This window comes from Triticum dicoccoides, chromosome 5A (genome assembly GCF_002162155.2).
Source record: "Triticum dicoccoides isolate Atlit2015 ecotype Zavitan chromosome 5A, WEW_v2.0, whole genome shotgun sequence".
Lineage (NCBI taxonomy): Eukaryota > Viridiplantae > Streptophyta > Magnoliopsida > Poales > Poaceae > Triticum > Triticum dicoccoides.
In genome coordinates, this window is record NC_041388.1 from 479,480,688 (window position 1) to 479,504,593 (window position 23,906).

General features: G+C 45.5%; 1 protein-coding gene across 1 annotated transcript in view; it reads right to left on the reverse strand.

Moving 5' to 3' along the window:
• LOC119302335 (CCA tRNA nucleotidyltransferase, mitochondrial-like) overlaps window positions 1-2,373 on the reverse strand; it is a 7,398-nt gene extending 5,025 nt beyond the window's left edge. The window contains exons 1-2 of the mRNA XM_037579379.1: window positions 1,984-2,373; window positions 256-386 (exon numbers count right to left, since the gene is read on the reverse strand). Of these exons, the coding sequence (XP_037435276.1) occupies window positions 256-386; window positions 1,984-2,310 (458 nt within the window). The 5' untranslated portion in view covers window positions 2,311-2,373. The remainder of the gene's footprint in view (window positions 1-255; window positions 387-1,983) is intronic.
• Window positions 2,374-23,906: the final 21,533 nt, after the last annotated feature.

A 23,906-nucleotide genomic window follows, 5' to 3' on the forward strand; every position in this document is an offset into this window, starting at 1 on the left:
CCCCAGCCCATGCCACAAGCACACACACAGGTGAGCGCACATGCAGCCCTGCCACAACTAAGAGGGCTAGGGGAGTAACCCGGTTCGAAAAAGAATTCTCATGAGTGGCCAGAGTCACCCAAGCACACGAAGGGCAATCAGAATACAACACGGGAATACAAAATCAACCTACTTAGTAAAAATGGATATCAGCAAACAAAAAGCTCCTGAAATAATATTGGGAGTGTCAGAATTATAGTAATAAAAATTTCATACCACTGGATAACGCCGATTCCTTTCTGCTCTTCACCCATGAATTTTGAGTACTCATTTACTCTCTCACAGAAATTTTGGCCCGTCATATTATCAAGTGCAATGTCAATGTCAGCAGAGCCTTTCCCCAATAGCTGCCAAGAATATGCCAAAGCAACAGTTAAGTCCCAACACTACCAAACCATCATTCCATAAAATATAAGCAGTGTTAATTCTTTCTTTCTTGCAAAAAGATGGAAGTTCATGGTATGATCCTAGTCCTCCAGAATCTCCAGAGATTTCTAGTCAGCTCATAGCAAGCATCATGCAATTGTTTAATACAAAATGCAACATTCAAATAGCACAGCCCAATATAACAATCCAAAATGAACATGTCACTTCTGCACTTCTTTACTCTTTATGAGAAAACAGTCAGTTATCCTAGTTTAATTGCCCATATTTAGCTTCACCCCACCCCCCAAATTTTCCTCCCACTAGCTCATATTTGCTCTTGGATGGGCAAGTCTCAAGAAAAATAGGGAGCAGCCGCAGTCTTCCCACTCGACCACCTCCTTCCTGCCCAACACCGACATCGGTCATCCCCGGTCCCCATCCCAGTCGCACCCTCGCCGGTGCCGAAGACCCACCGCCAGCAGCCAATTCCAAGCCGCAAGCTCTGAAACGCCGGCGGCAAGGGAAGCCATCCACCCCCACTGGTCGTTCGGATGGACAAAAAAAAAAGCAAAAACCACAAAGAAGAATGGAGTTGTTGGAGCATACAAGAGCTCATGGCGATGGTAGAGGTGAAGAGGGCATTGGCGGCTGAAAGGAAGGAGGAGAAGATAAGTTGTTTCTACGAGATAAAGATGATGGAGGAGGGGAGGTGGAAGGCAAAGGCGGTGGCTGAGGAGAGAAAGGCTCGATCGGAGGGGAAAAAGGCTTGAAACTGAGGAGCAAAGGCTTGCACCGGAGGTCGAGGGAAAAAAAGAAGAAGATGAAGAGTGAGGAGCAAGGCTAGCATTGGAGGCCGAGGAAGACAAGAACAAGAGGGTGGTCGAGGAGCTTGCTATAATGTTCATGGATCCAAGCAAGATGGGCGACAGGACGAGATAATACTGGGAGTTAACTCGTGGGGACATCTTGGCTAAGTCATTTGGTGGTGGTGGCAGCAATGGTGGAGGCGGCAACAATGGTGGTGCCGGCGGGCTGGCGCAAGTGCATGAGCCCCTTATGAGCTATGATTACTTTTGATCCACCATGTGTTTGGTGGTTTTTTGGAATGAACTATTCCTTTTTGCACAAATTATGGTAATGTTTTAGTTGTTTGTTGGATCAGATTAAGTTTATTTATGCTCGTAGTAGAATTATGATGTGGTCTGTTTGAATTTTTTTATGTTTGTATAGAAATGCGGTGCATTTATTTGGATTGTTTGCACAAACGTTTGGATAAATTGACAAAAAAATGTGTGTAGGGGGGAAGGGGATTAAGTTTTGGGATGGGTTAATTGACCAAATGTTTAATTCCCTAAAAAGGGAAATTAACGGATGGGGAATTAAGATATGGGGATGGGGTAGAGCCGTAGAGTTGCCCTAATCTACATCATTCAACAATCTCTTCACAAACAAATTCTGATACGCAGGAAAACAATGCGACATGAATATTGAAGATTTCCCAACATATCGTGCGAGCGACAAGAAGCCACGCCATAAACCCTACATATTAAACTCATTAGGCTTTTCAATTAAGCTCACCTTGTCCCGGACCCATCCCCCGGCGACGCGGAGCTGGGTGCCGAGTCCGAAGTGGCGGACGACGTCCAGCAGCTTAGCGAAGATCCGCTCCTCCTCCTCCGTCAGCTCCACGCTCTCCCTAACCTCCACGGTCTGCTGCTGCGTCCCAGCAGCCATGCCGGAGATACTGGTGAAGGCGCGGATAGGGATACTGAAGAAACTAGAGGCCCTCTGTGGGACGCCGGTGGCAGTCGTTCGAAAGGGCGGAGGCCTTGGGGTCTGGTGGCGACGGAGAGGGGAAAGGAGGCGTAGGCTGCCGCGAGGTGGGAGGAGGAGGCGGAGAGACATGCGGCGGGTTCGCTACCCCGGAAGGCATTCGTAGTTTCGTGGCCTCCTGCGCCGCCCGTTCGGCTGCACTACCACGGCCAGGACCTCGAAGCAGCCGTTTGATAAGATGCAAGACACATCAACAGTCCTGATTTGCCGAAGGCAAAACACGAACAGGAAAACCAAAAAAAAAATTGTTTTAACTAGACTAGTAATTCTGTCCAGTTTTGACACTAATATTGTTTCAAGGTTATAATCGTAATTCCAATGCGTCTTAGCAAGGAATTTATGGTCTGGACTGGGCCTAACTAACCGGATCAATCATGATGTGCAAGTTGATTGGTCAGGTTCAGCCATACTGGAGTTTCTGCTGGTAGAATACGACGCGCCATTCCAAATCATGCCCAGAATAAATTGCAAGGAGATTATTGCTACTGGCTGTTGGTATATCTGGTGATTACGTCGACAACATACTCACCATGACTCTTGCCCACCATCTTCTCGATGGACTAGTTCAGTTCTTGGACTAGTTGGGAATCATGTCAATTCAGTTAGTCGCAAGACGGGGAACATTATACATAAATGGACGAAGCCAGACCCAAGATTTATCAAACTCGATGTCGATGCATCATTTCATGCAGAGGAAGGCTCAGGTGCGACTGCTGCTGTTATTCGGGATGATAGAGGCCGATTTCTGGCGGCACAATGTAAATTCATACAGTATGCAGCAGATGTGGTGACCATCGAAGCTATGGCAATGCGAGATGGCTTAAACATGGTGAATGCGATGGGGTTTAACAGAGTTGAAGCGGAGTCCGATTCTCTGAACGTGGTGAATTATTGTCAAGGCCAAGAGAAATGGTGGGATGCGGCAGCAACGTTTTTTGCGGAGTGCATAGACTCGGCTCCATTAGTAGGAAAGGTCATCTTTAAGCATATTTTTTGTGATGCAAATTGTGTCGCTCATGAGCTATCAAAATTCAGCTTTTGTAATAAGTCCGATAGAAGTTGGTCTGATGAACCCCCGGGTTTCTTAATCAGCCACCTTGTGAACGATGTAATAATTGACTAAGTTAATAAAGCTAGCTATGATGGCCTTTTCCTCCAAAAAAACGTAATTCAGATTGATTTCAACATTAATTGTGTTTAATATATTTAATATTATTTTTTAAATTATGATTCATGCAATAACATGTTTTGAAATTATTTATGATATGATGGATACATCATTGGAGCAGCGTGAGACGTTGGATATAGCTGATTGAATGACTCAGATCATTTTGGATTCTTGTAGCCTCCTTCATGTGGTCCATTTACCTCTTCTTAGCATCGATATTTGTCGTGGTTTTGTCGTGGCAGATGTCCTCGTGATAGGACTAAGTCTTGAGGTCATCGCAACTCGATGGTCGCTTGAACGGGGTTGATCGGGAACGAAAGACACGAGTTTACCCAGATTCGGCCCCTCGCGATGGAGGTAAAGACCTACTTCCTGCTCTATTGATATTGCTGAAGACCTCGATTACAAGGATGCGGATTCGCTAACCTAGCTTTCGAGAGATTGCAACTTAGTCTTTTCGACCTGGGGGGTCCCCTTTATATAACAGGTCGAATCCCCAGGTTTACAACAAAGCTCAGGTCGTGATAACAACTCGTATCCTATTCTAATTCTTATTGTCTTGCTTCCCAAGAAAGTACTTCCATATGGCCTTCTGATCGAGTCGGCCCACCTTCTTCAGTATAAGTCGGCCCATGGCCAGGTCACTTCACGGGTCTTCAACCTGTTTCTTGGTTTGTCTCCTTGACCCGTTGAGCAGTACGACCCATAGTGCCTTCAGGCCTCAGCCGGGTCGTATACAGGGCTGGGTCATGGTCAGGGGAAATATCCCCAACATTAGCCCCCCCCCCCTCCAGTTTAATTTGGATTCATCCATGTTAAACTTGTCCTGAAAACAAGATGAATAAAAACAAAAAGGTGAACGATTAAGCTCTGGATTTCTCAAACCGGCATCGCACCATCCCTCCATTGCTTCTTATCTCGCTTCTTTATGACACTTCTGGCCGGGTCAAACTCACATGCCAGGTCATGTAGCTTGTTCCACACTTGTCATTCTGTGCCTCCCATACCGTGACATCACTTCACAGATCTCCGGAATCCCCACGTGACATCACAACGAATCTTTGAGTGGGTTTGATAGGTGCAAGAATTGAGGCACTTTTCCATCCGAAATTTATTGCACCGCCTGGGATTTTGCTCCAGCCGTTTCGGTTTCTACCCTCCTTATAAATAGGCCCAAGGACCCACAGAGTTTACCCTTTACCCTCTGTGCTCCTCGTGCTTCTTCTTCCTCTCGCTCCCGATGCCACTACGCCCTTTCACGCTCGCTGCCTCCGACGACAACTGCAACAACAGAGCCACCGTCGCCGGACCTCCATTGAAGCCGCTGCGGCCGCACTCGCAGAGCTCGAAGCCTTTGAATCTTCCTTTTCGCAAATTTGTAAGTGCTCCTCTCCATTATGGTTCATGCAAAGTTCGTCGGAGTTCGTCATAGTTCATCTTCAGAGATCTAGATTCACTTCAGTAACACACCCAAATCATTTAGCCATCATCACGATATAGTTCGTCTTAACTTAGATCCCCTTTGCTGCATTTGGTAGATCCCACTGCTTCTTCCATGTGTAGCAATTTTTCCATGTCTAGGTCTTTATTTTTCTTTTCCAAGCATTTCCTAGATCCATAGACATAGCCAAATCTGAGCACATCCTATTTGTGGCTGTTTCGACCCGAATAGCACTATCAATTGTCAAATTTGTGAACTGCACTAGTGTCTTCTGCCGGCTCGTGTTGTTGCTAGCTTGTAGATTCACCATGGTCCGTAGTCGTTTTTTTCACTGTAAAGCTTTGCTTGTTTTGCTAATCACAACCCGGACACTTATTGTTGGGAAACGTAGCAGAATTTTAAAATTTTCTACGCATCACGAAGATCAATCTATGGAGTCATCTAGCAACGAGAGAGAGGGGAGTGCATCTACATACCCTTGTAGATCGCGAGCGGAAGCGTTCAAGAGAACGGGGTTGATGGAGTCGTACTCGTCGTGATTCAAATCACCGATGACCAAGCGCCGAACGGACGACACCTCCGCGTTCAACACACGTACGGTTGGGAGAGACGTCTCCTCCTTCTTAATCCAGCAAGGGAAGAGGAGAGGTTGATGGAGATCCAGCAGCACGACGGCGTGGTGGTGGAAGCAGCGGGATCTCGGTAGGGCTTCGCCAAGCACCAACGATAGGGAGAGGTGTCACGGGGGGAGAGGGGGGCGCCAGGGACTTGGGTGCGGTTACCCTCCCTCCCCTCCACTATATATAGGGGGCCTGGGGGGCGCCGGCCCCTACAGATCCCATCTAAGGGGAGGGGCACCGGCATAGGGCTGGCTTGGCCCCCAAGGCAAGTGGAGGCGCCCCCACCCCCTTAGGGTTTCCAACCCTAGGCGCAAGGGAGGTCCAAGGGGGGCGCACCAGCCCATCAGGGGCTGGTTCCCTTCCCACTTCAGCCCATGAGGCCCTCCAGGATAGGTGGCCCCACCCGGTGGACCCCCGGGACCCTTCCGGTGGTCCCGGTACAATACCGATGACCCCCAAAACTTTCCCGGTGGCCGAAACTGGTCTTCCTATATATAAATCTTTACCTCCGGACCACTCCGGAACTCCTCGTGATGTCCAGGATCTCATCCGGGACTCCTAACAACTTTCGGGTTACCGCATACTTATATCTCTACAACCCTAGCATCACCGAACCTTAAGTGTGTAGACCCTATGGGTTCGGGAACCATGCAGACATGACCGGGACAACTCTCCGGCCAATAGCCAACAGCGGGATTTGGATACCCATGTAGACTCTCACATATTCCACGATGATATCGTCGGATGAACCACGATGTCGAGGATTCAATCAATCCCGTATTCAATTCCCTTTGTCAATCGGTACGTTACTTGCCTGAGATTCGATCGTCGGTATCCCAATACCTCGTTCAATCTCGTTACCGGCAAGTCACTTTACTCGTTCCGTAACACATCATCTCGTGACCAACCCTTAGTCACATTGAGCTCATTACGATGATGTTTTAACGAGTGGGCCCAGAGATACCTCTCCGTCATGCGGAGTGACAAATCCCAGTCTCGATTCGTGCCAACCCAACAGACACTTTCGGAGATACCCGTAGTGCACCTTTATAGTCACCCAGTTATGTTGTGACGTTTGGCACACCCAAAGTATTCTTACAATATCCGGGAGTTGCACAATCTCATGGTCTAAGGAAAAAATACTTGACATTAGAAAAGCTCTAGCAGACGAACTACACGATCTTGTGCTATGCTTAAGATTGGGTCTTATCCATCACATCATTCTTCTAATGATGCGATCCCGTTATCAATGACATCTAATGTCCATAGTCAGGAAACCATGACTATCTGTTGATCAACGAGCTAGTCAACTAGAGGCTTACTAGGGACATGTTGTGGTCTATATATTCACACATGTATTACGATTTCTGGATAACACAATTATATCATGAACAATAGACAATTATCATGAACAAGGAAACATAACAATAACCATTTTATTATTGCCTCTAGGGCATATTTCCAACAGTCTCCCACTTGCACTAGAGTCAATAATCTAGTTACATTGTGATGAATCGAACACCCATAGAGTTCTGGTGTTGATCATGTTTTGCTCGAGGAAGAGGCTTAGTCAACGGATCTGCGACATTCAGGTCCGTATGCACTTTACAAATATCTATGTCTCCATTTTGAACATTTTCACAAATGGAGTTGAAGCGACGCTTGATATGCCTGGTCTTCCTGTGAAACCTGGGCTCCTTGGCAAGGGCAATAGCTCCAATGTTGTCATAGAAGAGAGTCATCGGGCCCGACGCATTGGGAATAACTCCTAGGTCGGTAATGAACTCCTTCACCCAGATTGCTTCTTGTGCTGCCTCCGAGGCTGCCATGTACTCCGCTTCACATGTAGATCCCGCCACGACGCTTTGCTTGCAACTGCACCAGCTGATTGCCCCACCATTCAAAATATGCACGTATCCAGTTTGTGACTTAGAGTCATCCAGATCTGTGTCGAAACTAGCATCGACGTAACCCTTTACGACATGCTCTTCGTCACCTCCATAGACGAGAAACATATCCTTAGTCCTTTTTAGGTACTTCAGGATATTCTTGACCGCTGTCCAGTGTTCCATGCCAGGATTACTTTGGTACCTTCCTACCAAACTTACGGCAAGGTTTACACCAGGCCTGGTACACAACATGGCATACATGATAGACCCTATGGCCGAGGCATAGGGGACGACACTCATATTTTCTCTATCTTCTGCCGTGGTCGGGCATTGAGCTGTGCTCAATCTCATACCTTGCAATACAGGCAAGAACCCCTTCTTGGACTGATCCATATTGAACTTCTTCAATATCTTGTCAAGGTATGTACTTTGTGAAAGACCAATGAGGCATCTCGATCTATCTTTATAGATCTTGATGCCTAATATATAAGCAGCTTCTCCAAGGTCCTTAATTGAAAAACACTTGTTCAAGTAGGCCTTTATGCTTTCCAAGAATTCTATATCATTTCCCATCAATAGTATGTCATCCACATACAATATGAGAAATGCTACAGAGCTCCCACTCACTTTCTTGTAAACGCAGGCTTCTCCATAAGTCTGCGTAAACCCAAACGCTTTGATCATCTCATCAAAACGAATGTTCCAACTCCGAGATGCTTGTACCAGTCCATAGATTGAGCGTTGGAGCTTGCACACCTTGTCAGCATTCTTAGGATCGACAAAACCTTCCGGCTGCATCATATACAATTCTTCCTTAAGGAAACCATTAAGGAATGCCGTTTTGACGTCCATTTGCCATATCTCATAATCATAGAATGCGGAAATTGCTAACATGATTCGGACGGACTTCAGCTTCGCTACGGGTGAGAAAGTCTCATTGTAGTCAACCCCTTGAACTTGTCAATAACCCTTAGCGACAAGTTGAGCCTTATAGATGGTCACATTACCATCCGCGTCTGTCTTCTTCTTAAAGATCCATTTATTTTCTATGGCTCGCCGATCAACGGGCAAGTCAGTCAAAGTCCATACTTTGTTTTCATACATGGATCCTATCTCGGATTTCATGGCTTCCAGCCATTTGTCGGAATCTGGGCCCGCCATCGCTTCTTCATAGTTCGAAGGTTCACCATTGTCTAACAACATGATTTCCAGGACAGGGTTGCCGTACCACTCTGGTGCGGAATGCGTCCTTGTGGACCTTCAAAGTTCGGTAGCAACTTGATCTGAAGTTTCATGATCATCATCATTAACTTCCTCCCTAGTCGGTGCAGACACCTCAGGAACAATTTCTTGAGTTGCGCCACTCTCCGGTTCAAGAGGCAATACTTCATCAAGTTCTACTTTCCTCCCACTTACTTCTTTCGAGAGAAACTCTTTCTCTAGAAAGGATCCATTCTTGGCAACAAAGGTCTTGCCTTCAGATTTAAGATAGAAGGTATACCCAATAGTTTCTTTAGGGTATCCTATGAAGACGCATTTTTCCGATTTGGGTTCGAGCTTTTCAGGTTGAAGTTTCTTGACATAAGCATCGCATCCCCAAACTTTTAGAAACGACAGCTTAGGTTTCTTGCCAAACCACAATTCATACGGTGTCGTCTCAACAGATTTCGATGGAGCCCTATTTAAAGTGAATGCGGCAGTCTCTATAGCATAACCCCAAAATGATAGCGGTAGATTGGTAAGAGACATCATAGATCGTACCATATCCAATAGGGTGCGATTACGACGTTCGGACACACCATTACGTTGTGGTGTTCCAGGCGGCGTGAGTTGTGAAACTATTCCACATTTCCTTAAGTGTGTGCCAACTTCATGACTCAAATATTCTCCCCCACGATCTGATCGTAAGAGCTTGATTTTCCTGTCACGTTTATTCTCAACCTCGCTCTGAAATTCCTTGAACTTTTCAAAGGTCTCAGACTTGTGTTTCATTAAGTAGACATACCCATATCTACCTAAGTCATCAGTGAGGATGAGGACATAACGATAGCCACCGCGAGCCTCAACGCTCATTGGACTGCACACATCAGTATGTATGATTTCCAATAAGTTGGTTGCTAGCTCCATTGTTCCGGAGAACGGAGTCTTGGTCATTTTACCCATGAGGCATGGCTCGCACGTGTCAAATGATTCATAATCAAGAGACTCCAATAGTCCATCTGCATGGAGTTTCTTCATGCGTTTGACACCAATGTGACCAAGGCGGCAGTGCCACAAGTATGTGGGACTATCATTATCAACCTTACATCTTTTGGCATTTACACTATGAATGTGTGTAACATCACGTTCGAGATTAAATAAGAATAAACCATTGACCAGAGGGGCATGACCATAAAACATGTCTCTCATATAAATAGAACAACCATTATTCTCAGATTTAAATGAGTAGCCATCTCGCATTAAATGAGATCCAGATACAATGTTCATGCTCAAAGATGGTACTAAATAACAATTATTGAGGTTTAAAACTAATCTCGTAGGTAAATGCAGAGGTAGCGTGCCGACGGCGATCACATCGACCTTGGAACCATTCCCGACGTGCATTGTCACCTCATCCTTCGCCAGTCTCCGTTTATTCCGCAATTCCTGTTTTGAGTTACAAATATGAGCAACTGCACCGGTATCAAATACCCAGGGGCTACTACGAGCGCTCGTAAGGTACACATCAATAACATGTATATCACATATACCTTTGGTATTGCCGGCCTTCTTTTCTGCTAAGTACTTGGGGCAGTTCCGCTTCAAGTGACCGTTTCCCTTGCAATAAAAGCACTCAGTCTCAGGCTTGGGTCCATTTTTTGACTTCTTCCCGGCAGCTTGCTTACCGGGCGCGGCAACTCCCTTGTCGTTCTTCTTGAAGTTCTTTTTACCCTTGCCTTTCTTGAACTTAGTGGTTTTATTCACCATCAACACTTGATGTTCCTTTTTGATTTCCACCTCCGCTGATTTCAGCATTGAATATACCTCGGGAATGGTCTTTTCCATCCCCTGCATATTGAAGTTCATCACAAAGCTCTTGTAGCTAGGTGGGAGCGACTGAAGGATTCTGTCAACGACCGCATCATCCGGAAGATTAAATCCTAGCTGAGACAAGCGGTTATGCAGCCCAGACATTTTGAGTATGTGCTCACTGACAGAACTGTTCTCCTCCATCTTACAACTATAGAACTTGTCGGAGACTTCATATCTCTCGACCCGGGCGTGAGCTTGGAAAACCATTTTCAGCTCTTGGAACATCTCATCTGCTCCATGTTGCTCAAAACGCTTTTGGAGCCCCGGTTCTAAGTTGTAAAGCATGCCACACTGAACCAGGGAGTAATCATCACCACGTGTCTGCCAAGCGTTCATAACGTCTTGTTCTGCAGGGAAAACAGGTGCTTCACCTAGCGGTGCATCAAGAACATATGCTTTCCTGGCAGCTATGAGGATAATCCTCAGGTTACGGACCTAGTCCGTGTAGTTGCTGCCATCGTCTTTTAGATTGGTTTTCTCTAGGAATGCGTTGAAGTTGAGGGCAACATTAGCATGGGCCATTTCATCTACAAGACATATTGTAAAGATTTTAGACTATGTTCATGACAATTAAGTTCATCTAATCAAATTAATAATGAGCTCCCACTCAGATAGACATCCCTCTAGTCATCTAAGTGAAACATGATACGAGTCAACTAGGCCCTGTCTGATCATCACGTGAGACGGACTAGTCATCATAGGTGAACATTTTCATGTTGATCGTATCTTCTATACGACTCATATTCAACCTTTTGGTCTTCCGTGTTCCGAGGCCATGTCTGTACATGCCAGGCTCGTCAAGTCAACCTAAGTGTATTGCGTGTGTAAATCTAGCTTACACCCGTTGTATGCGAACGTTAGAACCTATCACACCCGATCATCACGTGGTGCTTCGGAACAACGGACCTTAGCAACGATGCATAGTTAGGGGGAACACTTTCTTGAAATTATTGCGAGGGATCATCTTATTTATGCTACCGTCGTTCTAAGCAAATAAGATGTAAAACATGACAAACATCACATGCAATCAAATAGTGACATGATATGGCCAATATCATTTTGCTCCTTTTGATCTCCATCTTCAGGGCGCCATGATCATCGTCGTCACCGGCATGACACCATGATCTCCATCATCATGATCTCCATCATCATGTCTTCATGAAGTTGTCTCGTCAACTATTACTTCTACTACTATGGCTAACGGTTAGCGATAAAGTAAAGTAATTACATGACGTTTATGTTGACAAGCAGGTCATAAATAAATTAAGACAACTCCTATGGCTCCTGCCGGTTGTCATACTCATCGACATGCAAGTCGTGATTCCTATTACAAGAACATGATCAATCTCATACATCACATATATCATTCATCACATCCTTTTGGCCATATCACATCACATGGCACATGCTGCAAAAAACAAGTTAGACGTCCTCTAATTGTTGTTGCAAGTTTTTACGTGGCTGCTATAGGTTTCTAGCAAGAACGTTTCTTACCTACGCCAAAACCACAACATGATATGCCAATTTCTATTTATCCTTCATCAGGACCCTTTTCATCGAATCCGATCCGACTAAAGTGGGAGAGACAGACACCCGCTAGCCACCTAATGCAACTAGTGCATGTCAGTCGGTGGAACCAGTCTCACGTAAGCGTACGTGTAAGGTTGGTCCGGGCTGCTTCATCCCATGATGCCGTCGAATTAAGATAAGACTAGTGACGGCAAGTAAATTGACAAAATCAACGCCCACAACAACTTGTGTTCTACTCGTGCATAGAAACTACACATAGACCTAGCTCATGATGCCACTATTGGGGAACGTAGCAGAATTTTAACATTTTCTTCGCATCACCAAGATCAATCTATGGAGTCATCTGGCAACGAGGGAGAGGGGAGTGCATCTACATACCCTTGTAGATCGCGAGCGGAAGCGTTCAAGAGAACGGGGTTGATGGAGTCGTACTCGTCATGATCCAAATCACCGATGACCAAGCGCCGAACGGACGGGACCTTCGCGTTCAACACAAGTACGGTTGGGAGAGACGTCTCCTCCTTCTTGATCCAGCAAGGGAAGAGGAGAGGTTGATGGAGATCCAGCAGCACGACGGCGTGGTGATGGAAGCAGCGGGATCTCGGTAGGGCTTCGCCAAGCACCAACGAGAGGGAGAGGTGTCACGGGGGGAGAGGGAGGCGCCAGGGACTTGGGTGCGGCTACCCTCCCTCCCCTCCACTATATATAGGGGGCCTGGGGGCGCCGGCCCCTACAGATCCCATCTAAGGGGAGGGGGCGGCGGCCTAGGGCTGGCTTGGCCCCCAAGGCAGGTGGAGGCGCCCCCACCCCCTTAGGGTTTCCAACCCTAGGCGCAAGGGAGGCCTAAGGGGGGCGCACCAGCCCACCAGGGGCTGGTTCCCTTCCCACTTCAGCCCATGAGGCCCTCCGGGATAGGTGGCCCCACCCGATGGACCCCCGGGACCCTTCCGGTGGTCCCGGTACAATACCGATGACCCCCGAAACTTTCCCGGTGGCCGAAACTGGTCTTCCTATATATAAATCTTTACCTCCGGACCATTCCGGAACTCCTCGTGACGTACAGGATCTCATCCGGGACTCCGAACAACTTTCGGGTTACCGCATACTTATATCTCTACAACCCTAGCGTCACCGAACCTTAAGTGTGTAGACCCTACGGGTTCGGGAACCATGCAGACATGACCGAGACAACTCTCCGGCCAATAGCCAACAGCGTGATTTGGATACCCATGTTGTCTCCCACATATTCCATGATGATTTCATCAGATGAACCACGATGTCGAGGATTCAATCAATCCCGTATTCAATTCCCTTTGTCAATCGGTACGTTACTTGCCCGAGATTCGATCGTCGGTATCCCAATACCTCATTCAATCTCGTTACCGGCAAGTCACTTTACTCGTTCCGTAACACATCATCCCGTGACCAACCCTTAGTCACATTGAGCTCATTACGATGATGTTTTACCGAGTGGGCCCAGAGATACCTCTTCGTCATGCGGAGTGACAAATCCCAATCTCGATTCGTGCCAACCTAACAGACACTTTCGGAGATACCCGTAGTGCATCTTTATAGTCACCCAGTTACGTTGTGATGTTTGGCACACCCAAAGTATTACTACAGTATCTGGGAGTTGCACAATCTCATGGTCTAAGGAAAAAATACTTGACATTAGAAAAGCTCTAGCAGACGAACTACACGATCTTGTGCTATGCTTAAGATTGGGTCTTGTCCATCACATCATTCTTCTAATGATGTGATCCCGTTATCAATGACATCTAATGTCCATAGTCAGGAAACCATGACTATCTGTTGATCAATGAGCTAGTCAACTAGAGGCTTAGTAGGGACATGTTGTGGTCTATATATTCACACATGTATTACGATTTCCGGATAACACAATTATAGCATGAACAATAGACAATTATCATGAACAAGGAAACATAATAATAACCATTTTATTATTGCCTCTAGGGCATATTTCCAACACTTATAACCTACTAGATAGTTCAATTTGCAACTACCACAACCCAGAATGTTTTTATGACTTTTGTCGGCTCATATCCGTTATTCACCCGTTGTAGTTGAAACTTGACTTTTGTCGGCTCATATCCGTTATTCATCCCTTGTAGTTGAAACTTCACCGCAACCGAAACGATGGCTCGAGCTAACAAGGTAGTCAATTGGGACAAGTCTAACTCGTCTGCGCTCAAGCTTCAAACCCTAGTAGATTCTGGGTTGTTGCCAGATCAAAATGAGATAGAATGGCGTGCCCCTGAAGAAGAGATCCATCCTCAGTTGACTCAAGGCGAAATTATCATTTTCGCTGACCACCTGGAAAGAGGCTTTCGACGTCCCCGGCTCAAAAAAATTTGGGATGTACTCCATCACTTCAACATTAGGCCTCAAGACCTTGGTCCCAATTCTGTCTTGAACTTGTGTCAATTCCAAGTGTTCTGTGAGGTGTATTTGCAGATAGAGTCGTCTGTCAGCTTCTTTCAAGAATTGTTCTATCTGAATCACCAAACATAGCACAAAAATGGCCCGAGCATAGAACTCAGAGGAGTCACCATCCAAAGCAGGAAGAATTCGGCTTTTCCTGGAGTCCAGCCGATAAGCCATCCTAAAGGATGGCACAAAACTTGGTTTTACTGTAAGGCTGGACCGGCGCGATGCCTCGACCATCTTTCCAGGCTTCGCCTCCCAAGAAGAAAGGGAGAAGTTCCAACCCCTATATTAAAACAAGCAATGCCTTGACGGCTCATGGTCTTACTGGGGTTGATTTGAACCAGTGATGGGCGAGCTAGCGAATCCAGCCCCTCAGTTTAAAGAGTCGACTCATGTATACATATACAGGCGAGCCGGCGAATGCTCTGCGCTTTAGCCAAGTCGATCTATCTCCCGCCGACTTGTTGTCATCCACCAAAAGATTACTTACCGAAACTGGGGAGGCAATTAAGACTGTAGGGCTCGCCCCCTTCTTTACAGGCAACCCGGCACCTCCGGTGAGTCACCTTTTTCCTTCTCTTGTTTTACTTATACCTTTTTACTCACTACTTTATTTAATATTCTGGCTTACCATTTGTTCAGGAGAACTCTCAGTGGTGGAAGACTGAATGAGTCGCCACTCCTCCAAAAGACACCAACACTAAAGAGCCGGTTGATGATGATGAGGAGGAAAATGAGGTAACAGATCTTGACTCCATCGGTCGTCTATTCAATCAACTTGCTAATGCCACACATCACAGGATAACACCGAGAACAGTCGAGCCGACGAGACGGAGGTAAATCCCTCTTATTCTGACTTAGAACTAGTCACCCCAAAGGAAACGAGACGAGCAATCGGAAAGGTGCAATTTTCACATCCGGGCGCTCACATAGATCCATAATTTCTTTTGAATAAAACTCAGTCTGCTCGCACTCCAAAGTGGAAGACCTAGAGCGACTCCGGAGAATTAGTAGAAGGCCTATCCAACTCATTGGCTCGGCGAAAAGCACGAGTTGAGGTGCCGCATAGCCCAACGGACTCACGGCCCCAAGCAGACCAAATTAAAGAGCCTCTCCATCTGTCCAACCCGGATTACCAAATGATTTCAACGTCATCTGATGAATTCAGCGCCACTGAGGCGCCTAATTTTACCATCAACCATGGGTAAGCTTTTATAAAGCATCTACTTTTCCTTCTTTTCTGCGTTTCTGCTGTTACTAACTTGTTCATGCTATTCCAGGGCCAAAGCCTTCACCAAGAAGAAAATTGGTGAATCAAGTGATGCCGCTCTTAAGACCGAGGACTCCCCTTAGAATCTTTCAAGGGTCGGCCCAGAATTCTAAAACAAGGCGGTCGATGAGACCCAAACTACTGATGAGACTAAGCCGACTCGTGAAAATGATCCGGCTCATGCGACAACCCGGTGACTCCTGCAAAAGCCTCCACTCTTATAGTGGAGGAAAAGGAAAACCCAACTATTGAGCCTCCTCCTGAGGCGACTTATACTGATGTGAAGATCACAGGTGAGAAGCAGAATATCCCTGAGGCTTCCAATGTCTTGGCAAAAATCTTTGCAAAAGATGAATCACCAATGAAGGGAAAAGTGAAGACCAAGATTGAACTTCCATATTTGGAGGATCTGAATGCAAATTCTCTGCACCAAGGATATATGGCCCGACTGTCTAAGATCCGGGACCTTGAAGCCGCCATGGTGAATACTTTGCGAAAATATGAGGTATGCCTCTAGTCTTGTGCTTTCTTACATATATTTAAGTAACCCCCAAGTCTTAAGTAGAGAATTTAGTGATGTGCCTAAGACTGGCAAAAAGGCCTTGAAGACAGATCCGGGTTAAGATCTTTGAGCCGTCTACAATATGTATGTAGTAGTTGTACTCAAGTGTAGCCCCCAAGGGTCGGGTCATTATGCAATAATGAACTGCAACTTTAAAAACATATGTAGAAAAAAATTGAGCAACTGGTAGCCTCCAAGGGCCGACTTATCATCATGTGATAGACTGGGTCTTTTAGTTCATTAAGATAAAAAAACATCAATGCATTAGCCCCCAAGTGCCATATTGAGTGATTGCAACTGCATGGGACTTTGTTATAATTGATGTCAAAATCTGACCTATGTAGCCCCAAGTGTCAGGTCGTTAGCCAGCGACGGATCGGGGCTCGTGACTTCTAAGAATACCTCTGACTTGTTTTGCTTTATATGTAGGAAATGTTAAATCATGTCGAGTCATCAGCTGTCAGCTTGCAAAAAGATCTTAAGAATGAGAAGAAGCTACGGGAAAAGGCTGAAAACTATCTACAAATCTCCATAAATCCCAAAATGCATTTGAAGAAGAAAGAGTTGCCTTGATCAAGCATGCAAAGAAAGCCGAAGCAGCACTTAAGCCGATAACTGAAGAGTTGACAACTCTGAAGTGCCAGACCAAGGATATGTGCATAGCCATCTTTGGTAAGTAAAAATACTTGCAAGCTGCCACCCATTACCAGCTTAATCATTTGGTCGGCTTACTGATATGCGGTAATGCGTGTTTGGTAGGCAAGAAAAGCCATAACCTTGTTGAGCTTCCTCTGGTGAAGCTTAAGGTTGTATACAAGTTCATGGAGTAGCTCTATGTTGGCAGCTCATACTGCATCATGGCAGTAAAAAACACAAGGCACCACCTCATTATATCATGGATATGCTAAAGGAACTTTCCACGGTGCCAGAGTGAATTGGGAAGCTGAAGCGGCCGGCTTGCCGTCAGGGGTGTTGCATGCTTTGGTGCACGCAAAGGCCTATCTCCCAGAGTTGGATCCGACTCAACTGGCTGAGGGATTCCCGGAGTTCCATGTAGATGGGACTCCTTTTTCAAAGTAGGATTCTCTGCGCTGTGTTAGGGAAAACTGGGTGGCGACGACCAAAATTGGAGAAGAAAATGACTTGACCAAATTTCAAGCCGCCTACCTCGAAGCCGGCAAACGCCTGAGTGCACCAACGCGACAACCCTTTGAGCTAATCCCACCGTGTAAGAAAAAGTTCGCTCCTGACGTCAGTACTTCATCTATGATGAAGGAAGATTCGATTTTTGAAGCTTTGGAATCAATACAGTGGTTGGCAGACGAAGCAGCATCTCCCAAGGACCAAGGAAAGTCGGCACAAGATGACCCAGCCATGACTGGTGCATGACGACATTCGCCCAGAAAGCTCTTCGCCCGGCTTCTAATTATGAGATTGTCGCCGGCTTATGATTCATAAAATACTTGGATGAAATTTGGCCCGTGTGGCATGTAATAGTTGGATAGAAACTCCTTTTGATAGTTCCATGTCTTCGTGCATTGAGTATGTTGTATTGTTGTGTTATCATAATTTCATGAAGTTGATTGTCGCTCAACCCGGTAACAAGTCTTTGATATATTGTCTTTTGAAAACCTAGGCTGTCTTTGGGAAAATGACCCGGCGAATATATGTATGAGGTAATTGATAACCCACAAGTATAGGGGATCGCAACAGTTTTCGAGGGTAGAGTATTCAACCCAAATTTATTGATTCGACACAAGGGGAGTCAAAGAATATTTGCAAGTATTAGCAGTTGAGTTGTCAATTCAACCACACCTGGAGACTAAATATATACAACAAAGTGATCAGTAGCACAGTAGTATGATAGTTTGATACCGATAGCAATAGTAGTAACAACGATAGTAATAGTAACAGAAGTAATAATGACTTTGGAGCAGTTGTAACAGTAGCAGCAACCGTAGTAACTTAGTAAGAACAATATGTAAAAAGGCTCGTAGGCATTGGATCGGTGATTTCATTGAATGATATTCATCATATAACAGTCATAACCTAGGGCGGCACAATACTAGCTCCCGTTCGTCAATATAATGTTGTCATGTATTCCGTAAATAGTCATACATACTTATGGAAAAGAAATTGCATGACATCTTTTGTCCTACCCTCCCGTGGTAGCGGGGTCCATAAGGAAACTAAGGGATGTTAAGGCCTCCTTTTAATAAAGAACCGGAATAAAGCATTAACACATGATGAATACATGAAGTCCTCAAACTACGGTCATCACCGGAAAGTATCCCAATTACTGTCACCTTGGGGTTTACAGATCATAACACGTAATAGGTGCATATAACTTGCAAGATCGGATCACAAACATAGATTTAATGGTGAAAACATAAATGGTTCATATCTGAAATCATGGCACTTGAGCCCTAGTGACAAGCATTAAGCATAGCGAAGTCATAACAACATCAATCTCGGAACATAGTGGATACTAGGGATCAAGCCCTAACAAAACTAACTCGATTACATGATGAATCTCATCCAACCCATCACCATCCAGCAAGCCTACGAAGGAATTACTCACTCCTAGCGGTGAGCATCATGAAATTGTGATGGAGGATGGTTGATGATGACAAAGACGAAAGATCTCCCTCTCCGGAGCCCCGAACGGACTCCAGATCTGGCCTCCCGATGAAGAACAGGAGGTGGCACCGACTCCGTATTGTAAAACACGATGAAACTTTCTCTTCTATTTTTTCTCCAAAAACATGAATTTATAGGGCTGAAATTAGGGTTGGTGGAGCCTCGTGGGCCCCACTACCCACCAGGGCGGACCGGAGGGGGGTGGCGCGCCCTGGTGCCTAGTGGGAAGCTGCCCCCCTCTAATGGGTCTTGGTTCCAGTATTTTTTATTTATTCCAAAATAATTTTTCAAAAAGTTTCATCCAATTCCGAGAACTTTTATTTCTCCACAAAAACAACACCATGGTAGTTTTGCTGAAAACAACGTCAGTCCGGGTTAGTTTCATTCAAATCATGCAAATTAGAGTCCAAAACAAGAGCAATAGCATTAGGAAAAGTAGATACGATGGAGACGTATCAGCTCCCCCATGCTTAACCCACTGCTTGTCCTCAAGTAATTTAGTTGATAAACTAAAAGTGATAAAGAAAAAACTTTTACGAACTGTTTTGTTCTTGTGTCCATATATATGCTTAAATAGCACCCAGGTTTTCAGCAAAGATCATGACTAACCATGCAAACAATAACTTTTAGAAATTAAATTCACTCATATTAATGGCATAATCAACTAGCGAGCAATAATAAGATATCTCAAATGCCAACACTTTATCAAAACAATCATGATATAATATGACAATAATGTTATCTCGCTAGCCCTTTCTGAGACCGCAAAATATAAATGCAGAGCACCTTCAAAGTTCATGCAGCGACTAAACATAGAAGAGATCCTGTCATGATGCATTCAACATTAACTATATACAATGCATGAGGATGACAATACTGCTCTCAGGTATGGTGCTTGTTTGAGAAGGTGATGACTCAAAATAAAATTAAAATAACATAAAAGTAAATAGATATGCTGTAACACCCCTAGTGGTTAGCTACAGCGACCACATGCTAATGTGCCATGTCATCATGATGACATGATTAAATCACTCTCAATTTGGTTCAAATTCAAATTTAAATTATAAAGTCCAGAAATTATTTTACCAAACACTAGGACAAAAATGTGTACAATATTCTAAATATTCCTCTAGTAATTGTACAGTAGGAATCAACATTAATTGATTATTTAAAATGCCCCTAACCTAACAAGAATTGGACCAGCATCAATTTTAGTGACCTTTGCAATTTAGAAAAAATATTTAGAACCTTCTCAAAATTCCCACAAACTTTGTGGACAGCCCCCTAATATTGCAAAGTGTTTTCGTGACAAGTCTCGCTTTTAACAAAATTCATTTAGTAGCCATCTAAAATAGAAATGAAAAATATATAACAGAGATATAAAAGGAAAAAGAGCAAATGCACCACTGTGCACTATAGGCCCAGTGCTACAGTAGCACTACCTAGCCCACCACCGGCCTTCTCCTACTTCACGTACAGGAGGAAGGCACAGGCAAGGGCGCCATGGCACTGTGCACGCGTGCACACGCCGTCCATGTCCAGATTGCCTCATGTCGATCATCCGAGCGCTCCTGGAGATGTATAAGACTTTCCCCGACACCATTGACGAACCCTAGCCCCCGAAATCCCCCACTCCCACTCACGTTTTCCCTCGGACTTGTGCCCAAGCTGCCGTCGACGCGTCGTCGCCGTCCCCGTGGCCACTGACCTCCCCGGCGACCGGAAGGTTGTCCAGGGACTTCCTCGTCGCCGACTCCTTCATCCACGTGCATCCGTTTGACCGGAGCCACACCGTCCGCTCGGGATCGAGCCGGTTTCTCCGCCACGGCCGTGGCATCTCGCCGTCGATCTACACCACCGCGCCACCCCGACTGTCGCAAGCACGTCCCCGGACTTCCTCTCGGTGAGCCGCGCCGATTCCCCCTTTTGCCCGCTCGATCCACCGCCGTAGCCGCCGTAGTCGAGCGCTCCATCTTGTTGCGCGGACGCGCCCGCCCGCGCCCACGCCCATCTCTGGCCGCGCACTGCCGTGCCCCCGCGCCAATCCGCGCGTGCACCCGCGCATGGACGTGCCCCTGCTGCTCTTCTGTTGCTGTTGCTCTGCTGCTGCTCCATGTCGTTGCTCTGCTGCTACTTACGTCGATGCTAGTTGCCGCCGCCGCCGCTTCTCCTGCTAGTGCAGTTTTGCTGTTGTGTGCTGCTAACGCTGCTCCGCTGTTGGTGCTCCTACTGCCTGTGCTACCGGCTGCTACTGCTACTAGCCATGTCCATCCAAGTGTGTTGCGTGGTTTGCGTGTTGTGTTTGTGGCCGGCTGGACCATTGTCCAGTACGGCCGGCCCCTTGTTTAACTAGTAAATTCGCACGTCCGTGCATGTGTAATCTTCTTATGCCTCCTATCTTGCATCAAGATACCCTTTGTCCTTCAGAGAACACATCTCTAATAGTATATTTGTGTTGTAGTGGTTATATGCGGACATATGTGCAACCTTCAATTATCTCTGACATTTGCCAAATTGATGAAGTATTAAGAAATGAATTAATATCACTACATTTGATCCATGAATGTTATTTAATAGCACGTGATACCTAATACCACATGCCTATACTTAATCCCGATCTTGACAAACTCATCATATGAAACCACAAAAGAAAACCCATTCAATCAATTACACAAAACACAGACTTATGAAGTATTTAATAGCAACAAAATAAAGAGTAGGGCATTTTGGAGACCGACCTCCATGGAGCCCTTTATTTAGAAAAAAATTCATAAATTTCAGTTTTAAAAAAATCATAAAAATATACACATGTATGCAAGGATGTAAAGTGCATGTGTGAAAAAATTCAGGATGAAATACCTTGAATTGCGAGCTGCACAAAAAAAACATGGACTTTGAAGATGAACAATACATATGCTAAAAGCCCCAGATTTGTTTTTTTTGTGTAGCTCACATTTTAATGTTTTTCCATCTAAAAAATTCCACACATGTACATTATGTATCTAGGTATATGTGTATTTATTTATAGAATTTTTTGAAATTGAAAAGTTCAAATTTTGAAGTTTTCAAATAAAGGCCTCCATGGAGCTTGGTCTCCGTTTGGCATTTTCGCAAAATAAAACTGTAAAGTAACTTTGCATAAGCCATGACTTGAGTACGCGCAAATTCCAGTGAAATCAATCATCCGACCCACTCTAGTGGAGAAGCATGAAGATATTTTACTGATCTTGATGCCTAGTAGAAGGAAAAAAGTAGAGCACATAGACTTACCAATGGCTAGTTGTCACGATGTTTTTTCCAGATTACCATAAGTTACATACGATAAATATGCCATCTCTGAATTTATTGTACTGACATCACTGACTATCTTTTAAAAAGGTTAAGACCTGAGCAATGAGCTATCAATTTTCCTTCACCAATATGATGGACCTCTCAAATGGGGCTTGTTGCAACCAGCAAAGATCCTACATCTTGTCACCTCAGGTTCAGAATATTAGCTTCAGTATAGCAACCAGTCCAAGATTTGCAGTACTACTATCTACGCTATTTTTGTGCCCTTTCATATAAGTAACACCATCTATAAGATCATCAATATGCACCTTTATAGTAAGGCAAAATGAAATAATAAGCATCTACATGATAACATGAAGTTTAGTTTTATACCAGACTGCTTGTGAATGTACTTGATTAATCACATTGACTTGGTTTTATCATATGGACAATACTATCCAGTTCCCTTCATCTTGGTGAGAACAAATGCATAGGTAGACGTCTACACATTTTAAATTGCTAATTAGCTGAAAACGCGAGTCTGGTCAGATTTCGATAAACACAATGGAAAAGAAAAAGACATCAGATCAATATGACACCTAGCGGCTGGTGCGTGGCAAGGGCATGTAACTGGCCAAACTTAACGCAATGATAGATCCAACGGCCATGGTCGTCGCTTGAGCCTGGGTTGGTTCCCGGCCGGGTGGATGCACCATGTGGAAGCTGAGAACCCGGGAGGCAGCGTCAGCCGACACCTGGTCGATGTCGACCTCGGAAGGGCACCAAGCATGACAGATAGAGTGAGAGCCGAACAGGGAGACCACCGCCGACTCTATTGCTCGCCATTCTCCCTGCCAAGAAGGAGATCAAAGGATCCGGTTGGAGGATGTCGAGGCTGCGAAGCTAGTGAGGCAGTTGTCCGCGGAGCCGCCCAGATGGACGGTGAATAACACCGAGGAACATGAGGCGTCCCCAATGACCTGCTAGGCGGTGTAGGAGGCGGCTTCCAGACGGCTGGCTGTAGGAGGATGTGCCGTCCCTGGCAGCCAAGCCAGGTGGTGTAGGAGGAGGCGTCGCCACCAACGACCGGCCAAGCGGTGTAGGAGGCGGCGCCGCCGACGGCTGAGGCAAGGCGAGGCGATGGGTTGGGGCAACACAAAGATGGGGGAGCCGGCATCCTTCAAGGTGCGGCGGCTCGAGGCGATGGGGGAGGTGTCGTGAAGGTGCGATGGCCGGAGGCGATTGGGGGAGATGCGATGATGCAGCGGTTACTTTCCTTTCTTTCTTTCTTGATTGACGTGGGCAGTTTATTTCCTTTCGTGCCAAAGGAATGTGACCACGGAAGAGAAAGTACTTTCCTTTCTTTCTTTCTTGACTGATCGTGGGCAGCTTCTTTCCTTTTGTGCCAAAGAAAGGTGATCACAGAAGAGAAAGTTGTGTTTAGCGCTAAACGTGTTTAGTCGCTCACCATTAGGACAATAACAACTGTTGGATGAATGCGAATGGATGGCCGAGATCTATTGGATCTACCTCAGTGGGTCTTTTTATATTGGTATAGATTAGGATTAGATTAGTTAGTGTTAAATTAGTGCTAATTTACTTTAATAGCAAATAACATGTGGACCACCCCTGTTGGTTATCTCTAATTAATTGACTTAATAGACACAGTATCTATGACATGTAGGCCCCACTAAAACTGTTCACACTTTGACCAAGGTCAACCTTGACTGTTCATTGTTGACCTGCTGACTAGGCTTT